The sequence below is a fragment of the Hemiscyllium ocellatum genome, chromosome 47 (assembly GCF_020745735.1).
Source record: "Hemiscyllium ocellatum isolate sHemOce1 chromosome 47, sHemOce1.pat.X.cur, whole genome shotgun sequence".
Lineage (NCBI taxonomy): Eukaryota > Metazoa > Chordata > Chondrichthyes > Orectolobiformes > Hemiscylliidae > Hemiscyllium > Hemiscyllium ocellatum.
In genome coordinates, this window is record NC_083447.1 from 3,461,532 (window position 1) to 3,476,093 (window position 14,562).

Here is a 14,562-nt window from a genome sequence, read left to right on the forward strand (position 1 = left end):
TCTGCCTTCATCAATCATCAAATATCTCAATCAGGTTTGAGAGAAATATTTCCCTCGCGGGCTTTAAGCTAAAGTTTGGGTAGACGTAACCAATCAAAGGGAGAGGTGAGGTGGTAGGACGAAATAGTAATATGGGCAATAATAGAAAGAGGCAGATAAGGAAAAAGATAGTAAAAAAGAGGGGAGGGCATGGACATTCAATACATGTGTGGAGGAAAGGGAAGGGGTCTAGATAGGGAGTGAATAAATGGGAGGGAGTGGTTGTGTGTTGGGAAGGGAGGGACCACGTGAAAGTGGTGGGTAAGGAAAGGGCTGCACCAGAGGGGTTTATAGGAGAGTGGGCTGTGTGAGGGTGACAGGAACACACAGGAGAGGGGACACATGGGAGAGAAGGATGCAGGAGGAACTTGGAGTGGATTAAAAAGGGAGGGGCACGGATGGCAGGCGTGCGATTTTACAAAAAGGGGCGCAGGGAGGGAATGAAAATTTCTGTGACCAATCGGGTGACTGCTGCACCATTTAGTACTTCCATGTTTTAGCATAAAGGTGGACTGTAGTAATAATGGGATTGTCCACCCGGTCTGTACAGGCACTGGTTAGAATCCATCATTTTCATCACTATAAAAACACTCATTGAAAGCTTCATTGTGACTATTTTAACAAGGATTTCATGCTGCTCTCTATGAACACAATCTGAATGTGTCTGGTCTGATCCTTATCTGCACCGTGACAACATTTTGAGCTGCAGTTTAATCGATTGACTGCTGAGTTCATCAGAAGTTGGATGCTTTCCGATGTTCCGTCGCTGTGCTCCATCTGTTTCCTCTATGGTCTCAAATTCTCTTTATTTCACTCTAAGTTACAGACCTCGACAGACAGCATTTATTTCCCTTTTTTGCCTCCACCCCCTCAACCAACAAATAAGAGTTGAAATAAAAATAAACTGCGTCCCCAAAATTCTGTCAACAGTAAATGCATAAAAACATCCGTCAATTCTAAACTGAAGGACTTACACAAGTGTAAAACAGTTGTAATTTATCTATTTCTTTGTGTTTTTTGTGAGATTCTTAACTTTGACAAACTGATATAAAAAGAATTCCTGGACAAAGTAAAGCATAGGAAAGCAAACAGGACAAAATCCATTCACTGAAGGTGATCGCAATATTCAGATAAGAATGTTGATGCATTGAAAAGCCCCTGAATTCTTCTTCCCTTCTAGCACAGCATGTGTTTTTGGACATAATCAGTTTCATGCTATGTGCGCGCATAATGTGGGGGGTTAACGGAGGTTTGGGAAAGCAGAAGGTGGGGAGAGATGGATAACTAATACATACTTGTATACAAAGGCTGCTACGATTGGATAGAATGAGAAAATATATTTGCAGAAAATGCTGATTTGAAGCTCCATAGTTGCTTGCAATAGAAACACATTTCATTTAGTTGGATTACCTTGCACAATTTCATTCTCTGTTGGCCTTCCCCTTCCCTTCCCTTCCCCCTCCCCCACTCCCCGACAAGGAATGATTCTCCAGTTGACTGATTCTTAGAGAACTAAAGCAATATTTCACACTGTCAAGCTTCCTTTGTTTCTGAAGGTCCTGCAGAGTCCTGGAAATCCCCCTCTCTCTGAAATAGATGCAGCCTGTACTAAAACAGATGTTGGAGACTCAAACTTATTAAGTTTGAGACAGTTGGTCATCCAGGTTTTAATGTCATCCAGGAGGTGATATACGACTTTCCGATACCAGTTATATTCAGTAAGGTTTGACAGAAGGCAACATTTGACTGTCTGGAACGAGAACACACATTCCCACATTTACTGAAATCTGTTTGACAAGTGTCCAGTTATCTACCTTCAAAATCACCAGCTTTCCACATCATTGATCAAGCTAGACATGCATTATGCAAGGAGCTCCCTCCAAAAAATTCTCCCTCTCTCTCTTCCACCCCCCCCCGCCACTGCACCCCACCAAAAAAATCTAAAAATTTATAATTATAAATGTCAAACAAAGAATTATAGATGCTGCAAACCAGAAACGAAAACAGAAATTGCTGGAGATACTTGGTTGGTCTGGCAGCATCTGTGGAGGGAAAGCAGAGGTAATGCTGAGTCCAGTGCCCCCACCAGCTGAATATCTTGAGCAGTTTTTCTTTCTATGTATAATTATTAACTTTGGAAAGATTAAACTAAGTCTGATTCCATGTGTTATATTACCTTTTCATTCAGGTCAAGCATGTGACAACATTACCATTTTTTTCCTGCAATCCATTAGCCATGAAATTACTGAAAGGCATTATTCTCCCAGTTTTGTACATTAAAAATAATCACGCAACAGACGCTTGTATCTAAAAATGGGGATATTGAAGTGTGGAGTTATTTGGTGTGCATGGTTTTGAGTGGAAGCAGGTCATTGGGTCCAGGCAGGCCCTCCGAAGAGCATCCCATCCAGACCCATCCCTGTAACCGTGCATTTCCCATGGCTAACCCACCAAACCTACTCGTCCCTGAGCCTATGGATGTTTTAGCATGGCCAGTCCAACTGACCTGCACTACTTTGTACTGAGAAGCGAAACTGGAGCACCCAGAGGAAGCCCCCGCATCCTACAAACTCCACACACAGTTACCCCAGGGTGGAATCAAACCTAGGGTCTGTGAGGCAGCAGCGGTAACCATTGAACCACTGTGCCGTCCCAAACCGAGTTCTCTATTCTTTTCTAGAATCATAGAATCCTTAGTATGAAATTAGACCATTCGGCCAATTGAGTCTGTACCAACCTTCCAAAGATCATCCCATCCAAATCCAGCACTTTCACAACCCTACATTTTCCATGGCTAATTGGCCAAACCTGCACATCTTCGGACTGTGGTAGGAAACCAGAGCACTTGGTGGAAACGGAGAACGTGCAGACTCCACACAGCTAGTTGGCCAAGGTTGGAATCAAACCTGGATCCCTGGTGCTGTGAGACATCGGTGTTAACCACCGCGGCCCAAAAGGGTGGGTTCAGCACCGATTTGTTTTGGAAACAATTTCCTAATTGTTCTGCTGTTTAAAATCCCCACCATTCTACCTGGTGAGCTTCGTGCATTTTGGAAATTGGGAGTTTTGTGTGATTTCCCCTTTATTTGTGGAGTTATTGTAAATGTATTGGCCCATCTGAAATGGTGTAAAAACCAGCAAAGCGCACAGTACTTGCTGTAAGCATTAAATTAGTTGTAAGGAAGAAGTGGAGATAAGAGAAGAAAATCAACAGTTTAATCATGGTGAAAGACACATGGGTGAGATTTATTTTTCTTCAGACTGATAACTGGCCCATGCATCTCTGCAGCGTTTCCTCTTTGTCTTTCTAAATGACAGTGCAGCTTTTTTTTAATGAATGAAAATTAGTGCAGTGAGGGTGAAAGACAGCTTAGGTACATGGGTTTGTAGCTGTTTGAAGTCCTTGCATCTTAGCCTGTGCTGTGAGAAAGAGGTGCCTATACATGTACTGTAGTTGGATTTCTAGAATGTATTTGATAAGGTGCCACATCAAAGCAGAAAGTAGAGAAGCTATTGCAGTAATTGGTATTTTATTAGCATGGGTAGAAAGTTTGCTGCCTGACAGAAAATATATTTGCATAAGTGGATCTTTATCCGATTTGGAGCATCTGTGCTGGGGCTGCAACTTTTTACAATTGCTGCTGCTTTGCAAGTGATTGATAGACTGTCATTTATATGTTGAGATCTTTATTTAGTGTGATCTGTTGAGATATTGCACCATCATTTGCCTTTTCACTTCCACTGTTGCACATTTCTAATGTTCTTCTAGAGATACCAAACTTGGATCCTAAATTAGCATCCTAAATATATTGATCCATACTGATGCCTGTATGCTAATTAGTTTATAATATTCACTTTTACAGATCTGCCTGACTTGTTGCCCACGGGATGTGATGGTCCGAATCGATCAGTTCTGCCGATCGCACGGCATTAAATTCTTTGCTGGCGATGTCTTTGGTTACCACGGTTACATGTTTTCTGATTTGGGAGAGCACACGTTTGTAGAGTAAGTGTAAATAATTTAGTTTTTTTCCACAAACGCACCTTAACATAGTCTCAGAGGATTTTCTTGGTTTTAATACTTCCAGTGAAGTATTCTTTTCCTCTTCTCCATCTCCTGTACTCTGTGCAGCTAAGCTGATGGTGGGGAACTGTGTAACTGCTGTGGATTGCCACCCTGCTTTCTCTTCAATTCCACTGTGTGTGCTCTGACATGAAGGATAACCCCGCCATCCTCTAAAACCTCTCCTCCGTTGCCCAACTTCAGCTTTTCTGAGGAAGGGTCACTGGACCTGAAATGTTTGCTCTGATTTCTTTCCACCGATGCTGCCAGATATACTGAACTTTCCAACAATTTCGTTTTTTGTCACTGCAGCTGTCCTCTTGGTTCCACTCTACTCTTCCTGATCATCGTCAGAATATATTCAGCAATGACTTCCTTTTTTTTTTGTGATTTGGAGATGCCGGTGTTGGACTGGGGTGTACAAGGTTTAAAAATCTCACAACACCAGGTTATAGTCCAACAGGTTTAATTGGAAGTGTGCTTCCAGAAGAAGGGCTCATGCCCGAAACGTCAACTCTCCTGCTCCTTGGATGCTGCCTGACCTGCTGCGCTTTTCCAGCAACACATTTTCAGCTCGTGCTTCCAATTAAACCTGTTGGACTATAACCTGGTGTTGTGTGATTTTTTTTAACTTCCTTTTTTTTTGGTTCTTCTCCCACTCTTATCACCCTGACTAGAGCACTTAGGATGAATTTCAGTTGAGCTTGATTTTTGAAGTAGCTTCCATCAAGCATTATTCTCAAACTGCTGGCACGCCTGAGTCCAGCCTTTCTGTTATGGACGATATTTAATTGGTTTTGCACAGTGAAGCATCAGAGTGTCTTACAGAAGAAGTAAATATGTTACTGCAGGGAAGCATTGAAAATGTAACCAGCATCTGAATTTAATCTCCATTTGAATATTCTTCAGGGAAAAGCAGAAGGTGGTGAAAGTTGGATCAGGTGAAGAAGATGGACCAAAAGCTAAAAAAGTGAAGATTGATCCAAACGAAACTACGTTGATCAAAAAGGTAGGCAAATCAAGAGCATTTGTTGCTAAAGCAATGCTGTACTAAAAACTAAGAATGGGCCATTCAGCCCTTCGAGCCTGCTCTACCATTCAGTATGGTCATGACTAACCCACTATCTTAACCCCATATTCTCATTTTCTCTCCGTATAATTTGACACCTTTTTAATACCTAAAATGTTATCCATCTCTTGAATATACTCTGGTCTTAGCCTCCCAAATCTGCTATGGTAACGAATGGATGATGATATTTATTTTAACCCTTTGGATGTCCCTCCTGTCCTTTTATTCCAATTGTCTGCTTGATTTGAGTGGAATAGTGTTGAGGTGGTTCTGATTGTGTTGCTGGAAAAGCGCAGCAGGTCAGGCAGCATCCAAGGAGCAGGAAATTTGACATTTCGGGCATAAGCCCTTTTTCAGGAACAGGAAATAAGCCCTTCTTCAGACTTATGCCCGAAACGTCGATTCTCCTGCTCCTTGGATGCTGCCTGACCTGCTGCGCTTTTCCAGCAACACATTTTCAGCTCTGATCTCCACCATCTGCAGGCCTCACTTTCTCCTCGTGGTTCAGATTATGTTGTTTTATTCAGTTAAAATCTGGAGATGAATCTGTCACTTCAGAAATGTCACTCAAATTCTGTGCTGCACTCATTTGAAACATTAATTTCCAGCCTAAAGATAAACTCTCTAGGAGTTTTTCCCCCAATAGATTGGTTATTTCTATTGATGCAGTTCAGCTACAGAGCAGTTAAGTGACCTCTGAGGCACCACAGTTTAATTGTGACACCGCCTGTGGAGGCATAAGTCTGTGTACTGCTGCACTTTACCAGCAGAATAGATCGTTTTCTCTCTTCCTGACACTGAATATATGTAATTTTTTTTTAAGTTATTCTCTTAACCTGAGTGAAATACCAAACTGTTTGCCCATTGTCTAATTTGTCACCAGTATACACATGAGTTTGAAACAGACAAATTTGTAATGTAAAAGGAGAATGAATCCTTTTGAAAGTAGCTTGAGATGATGAATAAACATCTCTCATCACCCCTTTATCTGTTACTGCCTTGTTATAACAAGCCTCATGCAGCAACTTGCTGATCTCTCGATCAGTTAACATGACAGGAAGGACTGCTGATGTGCTTTGTTTCCTATGAGGTGACTTGTGACCAGTGCTGTCCCTGGTCTAATGTGAAGGAGGCTTCCTGTGAAGATTTGAAGACTAAAACGTTAGGTGTCCGTGGGAGTGCATTACAATATCTCCCACTGGGAAGGAGCTTGGGTGGAGTCTTCCTAAATGCCAGAAATATTGTACATTTTAAAACTAACCCATAGCCAAGCTGACAAATACGTGCATGTGCTTGCCTTCAGCTTTAGGGTCTGAGTACTTGTTGTGAGATTAAAATTTGCTAAAACTCGGAACAGTTAAGATGTTTTCACATAACATTCAATTTGCCTGTCCTGGAAATCACTGTACCTTTTACTTAAACCGGCTTACTGTTGTTGTTGCATCACCAAGTCTGTACCACTGTTAGGTTCTTATAGTCTCAGCTCCCACGTCTTTTTCAAACCAATACACTGTTTTCCATCCATAAGATAATTTACGTTGGAAAAGGGCAATGTTAGTGAGAGTATGGAGATGCAGGCTGCAAGATTAGATGCGATTGAGGTTAACAAAGAGGAGGTTTTAGCAATTTTGGAAGATCTGAAAATAGATACAACCCCTGGGCCAGATGGGAGTTATCCTCGGATTCTCTAGGAAGCCAGGGAGGAGAGAGCAGAGCCTTTGGCTTCAATATTTATGTCATCATTGTTGAGAGGCTTAGTGTCAGAAGACTGGAGGATAGCAAGTGTTGTTCCTTTGTTTAAGAGGAGGAGTTGTGACAACCCCAGTAATTATAGGCCAGTGAGCCTTACTTCAGTTGTGGGTAAGGTGTTGGAAAAGGTTGTAAGAGAGGATTTATAATCATCTGGAAAGGAATAATATGATTAGGGATAGTTAACACTGTTTTGTGATGGGTAGGTCATGCCTCATTAACCTTTTATTGAGTTCTTCAAGAAGATGATAAAACAAATGGAGGTAGGTAAGGCATGTGGATGTGGTGTATATGGACTTTAGTAAGGCATTTGATAAGGTTCTAGATGGTAGGCTATTGCACAAAATAAGGGGTTTTGGAATTGAAGGTGATTTAGCAGTTTGGATCAGAAATTGGCTAGCTGAAAGAAGACAGAGGATGGTGGTTGATGGGAAATGTTCATTCTGGAGCTCAGTTACTAGTGGTGTACCACAAAGATGTGTTTTGGGGTCAGTGCTATCTGTCACTTTTATAAATGATGCGGAGGTGGGCGTAGAAGGATGGGTTAGTAAATTTGCTGATGATACTAAAGTAGGCAGAGTTGTGGATAGTGCCGAAGGATGTTGTAGGTTACGAGGGACGTAGATACGATGCAGAGCTGGACTGAGAAGTGGCAAATGGAGTTTAATGTGGAAAAGTGTGAGGTAGTTCACTTTGGAAGAAGTAAAAGGAATGTAGAGTACTGGGCTAATGGTAAAATTCTTGGCAGTGTAGGTGAACAGACATCTTTTCTGTTCAGGTGCGTAAATCCCTAAAAATTGCCACCCAGGTTGATAGGGTTGTTAAGAAGGCATATGGTGTGTTGCCGTTTATTGGTAGAGGGATTGAGTTTCGGAACCACAAGGTCATGCTTCAGCTGTACAAGGCAGTGGTAAGACTGGACCTGGAGTGTCGCGTGCAGTTCTGGTCACCGTATCATAGGAAAGATATGGAAGCTTTAGAAAGGGTTCAGAGGACATTTACGAGGATGTTGCCTAGTATGGAAGGAAGGACTTACAAGGAAAGGCTAAGGGAACTGAAGCTGTTCTTGTTGGAGAGAAGAGGGTTGAGAGGTGACTTAATCGAGATGTATAAGATAAATAGAGGATTAGATAGGGTTGACAATGAGAACCTTTTTCCTCAGATGGTGAAGGCTAACACAAGGGGGCATAGCTTTAAATTGTAAATTCAATGGGCCAAATGGTTTCCTTCCACATTGTAGGGATTCTATGGTTTAAAATGGATATGAAGCATTGTGCATCCTTTTCTTTGACTGATCACTGAAATTAATCAAGCAGGATTTCATACCTGACATTGCATTTACTGATCACATTAGGACGAAAAGCGAGTCGGTTTGTCCAAAATTCTCTGTATGCGCTTACTGTATGCAGTTTTCATTATACAATCTCAACATGCTCTTTGAAATATTTATCAATGGTTATGACAAGTTATCAGATTGACTCTTTATTTGAGAACATTGTGTAGCTTTATTACTCATCAGGGTCATCACAGCATACTGCAGTCCTTGAATTTCTAAACCCTTACTTGATTATTGTAGTGGTGATGTAGCTTTATGGGTTTAGAGTTGGTCAGCATTTCTGCTAATTATTGTGCAATAGATTTCTAGGAAAGTAAGACTGCAACAACCCGATGCAGTTTCCACTGAAAAGAAACTGGAGGGCTGGAGTTAAACCACACCAACAGAGGGCAGCTTTGTTTTAACATTGATGTCTGGGTCAATATGTGTGCGATCTTCTGGGAGATCCTCTCCACTTTAAGCCGGCAGTTAGGGGTGTCGATAGTAGTCATGATTTGGAGATGCCGATGCTGGACTGGGGTATACAAAGTTAAACCTGGTGTTGTGATTTATTTTTTACTTTGTACACCTCAGTCCAATACCACATTTCCAAATCTTACTTTAACATTGTCTTTGATAGCATCAAGGGGCTGAGCTGATATGCTGCATCATTTTAGGAACCATTCTCCTGAATGTAGCTCTGAAAAGTTGCAAATTTAAATACCTATTTAGTAAATGCATGCCGTAATCTCACTGATTAGATTTGTATTTAACTGACCGAGCTGGAAAAAGGAGCAGGAAATATGATGTGTAGTTGTTTTCAACTTAATTGATCGTCTGAGGATCTCGTCAGTGTTGCTGTGCAAAATTGTATTTGTGACACTAATTCAGGCTATTGACTGCTCTCTCCTCTCCAACAAACTGCGTGTTGACAGGAGACTTGCGGCACTACCACAACATCAACAATTTGAGGATACTCACTCTGCAACTGCTATACAGAGACTTCTGATTTTTTTTGGTGTTGTTGGTGAAAGGACAATGTTGTCTCTTAAAGTAACTGCTCGTCATTGGGGCTGATGAGAAGTACTAGGCAACTGTGTTATTGGCATTGTTAAAGAGCCAGCATGCAAGCACTTGGGGTGGGGAGACAAGTCCCATCTCTTTGTGTAAATTAAATAGGATGGAGGAGGCCTGGTATCTTTGATCAGGGGCTTTGAATGCACTCTGGAATTCCCCTACTATTACCATACTGGTTGTCCTGTTCACTTAATAACAGCGGCTGAATGTAGATCTGTTGCAGCTGATGTACACCATTTGTGAGAATGCCCAAATTTTGTGAAACAGTGCTGAGGAGTTTTGACATCTTTTATCATTCATACTAGTGTCCAGAATTTTGGAGTTAGATGCAGTGTTATTGGCATTCTTCCCCAAGTCTCTCTCCCTCTGCAACTGGGTGCATCACGTCATCCAGTTGTGTGCTGGCATGCTGCTCGGTAAACCACAGTGTACCGCCTTTTTCTCAATTCAGTCAGTCTGTGAGATCGGTTTCACTTGTATTGCATCATGTAGTTGCTTCACACTGATGTGATGTTGCCAAACTGTCTGGGAGGTGCAATGCGTAAACAGTTGAGTGGCAACCTATAGTTTATATGTTTGATGGAGCTAGCTCACTATACTTGCTTTGAGTGAGTGTAGTCAATTAACTAAAACACAGTATGACAGCAAATCAAGGGTCCATTTCCCTTTGATCAGTAGGAAAATTCTGAATTGGTAATTTCTTCTTTATGCATTCATATCTCCCAGGTATCTAGTTCCTTTGTAACAGGATTTCTGTTGTTGAAGCAACATCTTGGCTCTAAAACTTACTGAATTCGATGACACCAGAAGGCCACTCTGTGCATCATGCCCATGCCAGCTCTCTGAAACTTGTGTCCACTTGAACCAGATCCTTTTGTGAATGATTTATTAACTTTCCTCCTGGGAGCTGTTCGGAATGTTGCTTGTATCACTGTTTCTGCTGGAGTATTTCATGGACTTCTAAAAGTGTAAACTGCTTCTAATGTTTCTCCCTTTCTCTTTCCCAGACAGGAGCCATGCTGTGGTGTTGGCTCCTCCTGTTAATAACAACAGTCATCTCTCCTCCCTTTTCAGAGTGAGAGATTTGCTGAGAGATAAGTTAGAACAACGTTGACTTATGGCCCCAGGCCTTAGTTGAGATTCTGCAGGGCTGTGGAGTAGAGGTTGGTGATTGGGACTAATTGGATAGTTCTTAGACCGAACAACTCCGATTCCTTCTGTGCTGTTTTGAAGGTCAGTTGTCATCAAATCAATCAGTCTGGAATAAATTTTTTGCGATGTTCTACTAATTGGTTCAGTTGATAGCTTTGTGTACATTTTCTCAATCCTTACAGTTTGAGGCCTTGGTTAAAAAGATCACTAATTCACTTTCTTTTACTAAAGCAGAACTCCGTCTCAAAATCCTTTCCATGGTTGACCTGTCTGGTCATGACCCGCGGCTCCACTTAACCTCAAAGGCTCGATGATGCCTTGCTTTGTCTGAATGAATGTCTTCAGTTCAGTGCCGTGGAATGATTCCCCAACCAATCTGTTTTACTTTCTTAGAGGAAAACAAAACATTTCATCTTTCCTGAAGGCGTTGACTTCTGGCAGGTCATGAACCCCAGGTCAGGGAGGGCACTGGTAACTGAATTAAGTAGAATTCTCCTTTTAATTGCATGGATTTTGTGGTTTGAGGAAAGCAGTATGTTCTTCATTCCCTGCAGTCTGCTTTCTCCCACCCGCCCTGGCCGTCAGCACCACCACCCAACCCCATAAATGAGATTGATCTGGCGAAGAAAATAAGCCCATTAGTTTCCAGTGACTGGATGTGATGACATTATGTTGTTGGAGAAATTGCATGAGCAATTAAAGTAACTTTGTTTGTTTGACCACGGTGAGGAGTGAGCCTAATCTTACACTCCCCTCCACCTGAAACTAGAAATCTGGCTGTTGCTTGGCTCATCCACACTTTCTTCTTCAACAAAGCATTATTGAAACCAGTTGGGCTTTCCTCATATTGACAGCTCAGGCTGATATGAGCTAAAACAGCACAGACTACAAATGTTGTCTGACATTTTCCAAGTCTGTGTCTCACTACATGGACAGAAGAACTTCCAGAGATGACATTGACTACCCTTGACATCAAGGCAACATTTTACCAAGTGTGGCATCAAGGAGCCCCAGGAAAACCAAAATCAGTGGAATTTGGGTGGGGAGAGACCCTCATCAGCACGTAGGAAGGTAGTTATGGTTGTTAGAGCTCAAGCGTCCCAGCCCCAGGACATCTCTGCAGGAGTTCCTCAAGGTAGTGTCCTAGATCCAACCAACTTCAGCTGCTTCATCAGTGACCTCTACCTTTTCATTCATAAGGTCAGAAATGGTGATGCTGACTAATTGTACAAAGTTCAGGAACTCTTCACATTGAAGCACCTTGTGTTCATCTGCAACAAGACCTGGGCAACACCCAGTTTTGACTTGATAATATCTGTACCCCAAAATTGCCAGGCAATGATTAACTCCTGCAAGAGGGAATCTAGCTACTCGCTCTTAATGTTCAATGGCTTTACTGTCATTGGGTTCACTGTTGACCAGAAACTGAACTAGATTAAGCATATAAATGGTTACAAGAGCAGTTCATATGCTGGGGATTTTAAGGAAAATAATTCACCCACCTGCCTCTCAAACCTTCCACAGTTTACAAGTCAAGTTAACACTCTGGTGGAATACTCTCCTCATGCCTAGGTGAGTGCAATTCAGTATCAGCAATGCATACCATCTACAAGGACATACTGTAGTAACTCAGCAAGACTCCTCTTGCAACATCGTCTGAGCCTGCAGCCACCTCCACACAGAGAACAGGGGCAAGAGGACAATGGAAACCCCATCCCCTGATCTGCAGACCATTCCTGACTTGGGGCTATGTTCTAATTCTTTCAATGCTGAGTCAAATCCTGGAACTCCCTCCCTAAAACACTGGGTGTAGCTACATCTCTAAAAGGGAAACTCATCGCTACTTCCTTCAGGATAATTTAGAGATGGCCAATATATTCTGATTTAGCCAGCAATATTCTATCTGAGGAATAAATTTTAAAGTAAAATCATTCCCTGAACAAACCAGATGGACCAAAAGTAATTATTAAAACCATGTCTGAATCTTTAACCATTACTTCAGCGAAGGATAGTTATTTTTATTAACTTGTTCTAATGCTCCTCTGGAGCAGGTGTGACTTGAGCCCAGACCTCCTGTCTCAGTGATAGGGACACTACCATACAATCTGCAATATCATTGACTGAATCTCATTTCCAAGCTGTGTTGCTTTACAGTAGAGCTCTGTGGATGAATTAGTAATTCAAAGGCCTGGGCTAATCTGTAAATAGAAGTGGAGTGATTTAGATTTGATTCCCTACAGTATGGAAATAGGCCCTTCAGCCCAACAAGTCCACACCGACCCTCCAAAGAGTATCCCACCCAGACCCATTCCCCTACCCTATATTTACCCCTGATTAATGCACCTAGTACTATGGGCAGTTTATCATGGACAGTTCATCGTGGACAGTTCACCTGATCTGCACGTCTTTGGACTGTGGGAGGAAACCAGAGCACCCGGAATAAACCCACGCAGAAACGGGGAGAATGTGCAAACTCCACACAGGCAGTTATCTGAGGCAGGAATTGAACCTGGGTCCCAGGTGCTGTGAGGCAGCAATGCTAACCACCATGCTGCCCACATTAACTTCTGATACCTGCTGCTTGAAGGTTGGTATTAGTCAAAAATGTGATCCTGAAACTGTCCAATTATTTGTTTTCTTGTCTGAAAGGCACCACCTCCAGCACTGCAGCATTCAGTATTGCACTGAGAAATTGGACTATACTACAGCAGTGTTTTGTGCATTAATTTAGAATGTATATAGTTTTGCACAAGAAGTCAAGTTCTCAAATCAGTTTTTCCAGTAGTTTATTAAACAATCTGTTGGCAATAATATGGTGATTCTCCGTTGGTTCTGCTGACTTGAGATGGTATTGAAGATATTGTATTTCAGTCTGGCTGCAATCTAAGGAGTGTGTTCATCTCCTGGCGCCTGCAAGCTTGAATTAACACATGGGACCTGTTCGACACTGCAGGATAAAAAGAGCTCTGTACCTTTTGTCAGATCAACGGAGTCCTTAGTGGAAGGCTAGCTGGAAATGAACAAAAGCACAGCAGAAAGGAATTATAATGTCCACTCATTATTCCTGCGCACCTCCCCCACCCCCACCCCCACCCCCAAACCCCTGAAGAAGAATCTAAATATAACCATTCAACAGAATCTTCTGCTCAGAAGGTGGTACCTGATGTAGTGAACCTGGAAGTACATTGCAGATAAGCTAAGCTGATGTTTGACTTGCTAAGCACAGTAGAAAATGACCTTTCGCTCATATTAGAGCATGGCTTTCGTACATTGGAATGTAACCACTGATAAAATGTGACTTGAGTTTCTTTCAAAGAGCAGATGATTTACTGACCGTTATGAATTTTAATTGTTACTGTATCTTCCACATTCTAAACTAGTCGGTCCATGAGACTGAGCTGAAAATGTGTTGCTGGTTAAAGCGCAGGTCAGGCAGCATCCAAGGAACAGGAAATTCGACGTTTCGGGCCAGAGCCCTTCATCAGGAAATATCGAATTTCCTGTTCCTTGGATGCTTTAACCAGCAACACATTTTCAGCTCTGATCTCCAGCATCTGCAGACCTCACTTTTTGGTCCATGAGACTGGCCAGGTTTTCAAAACATGTATCAAAGATTTCTGAACCTTTTAAATAAGTTTTGGTGTTGGTCGCTGTGGGCGCAGCTTAGCGCGAACGTCCATGTTGGGATAACGCGTTGGGAAGTAAGAGAACCCTGTCTGTTGTCCTGAGTGCTGCGGAATGTCTTCTACAGGAACCATTTGTATATGACCAGACCCTGCTGCTGTTGTGTTGTTAATGAAGACAATGTTCCTTTGGCCAAGAGATAAGGGGGGGGGGGGGGGGGGGGGGGGGGAGGTTTTTTTTTTAGGGTGGATTGATAAAGTCAGCTATTCAATTGTGCAGCCTCAATAGTTTACGCAGATCAGTTGCCTTCATTCACATAAACCTTGCAGAAGGAAAATTTATCGCAGAACCTAAGTGGGGATCAGCAGAAATGTTAAATAGTTATACTGTACATGAGAAATGTTCAGCCATCTTTATGCAAATTGCCGAAGGAACATAATCATCAGAGAGGAGAAGACCATTCCACCCATCAAT

The 14,562-nt window shown here is 42.2% G+C and overlaps 1 protein-coding gene across 2 annotated transcripts in view; it reads left to right on the forward strand.

The window, feature by feature from the left end:
• The window catches only part of sae1 (SUMO1 activating enzyme subunit 1), a 110,544-nt gene that overhangs the window by 21,475 nt on the left and 74,507 nt on the right, over nt 1–14,562 (forward strand). For both annotated transcript variants that reach the window (XM_060855932.1, XM_060855931.1), the window contains exons 4-5: nt 3,903–4,045; nt 5,012–5,111. In XM_060855932.1, coding sequence (XP_060711915.1) covers nt 3,903–4,045; nt 5,012–5,111 — 243 coding nt within the window. The remainder of the gene's footprint in view (nt 1–3,902; nt 4,046–5,011; nt 5,112–14,562) is intronic.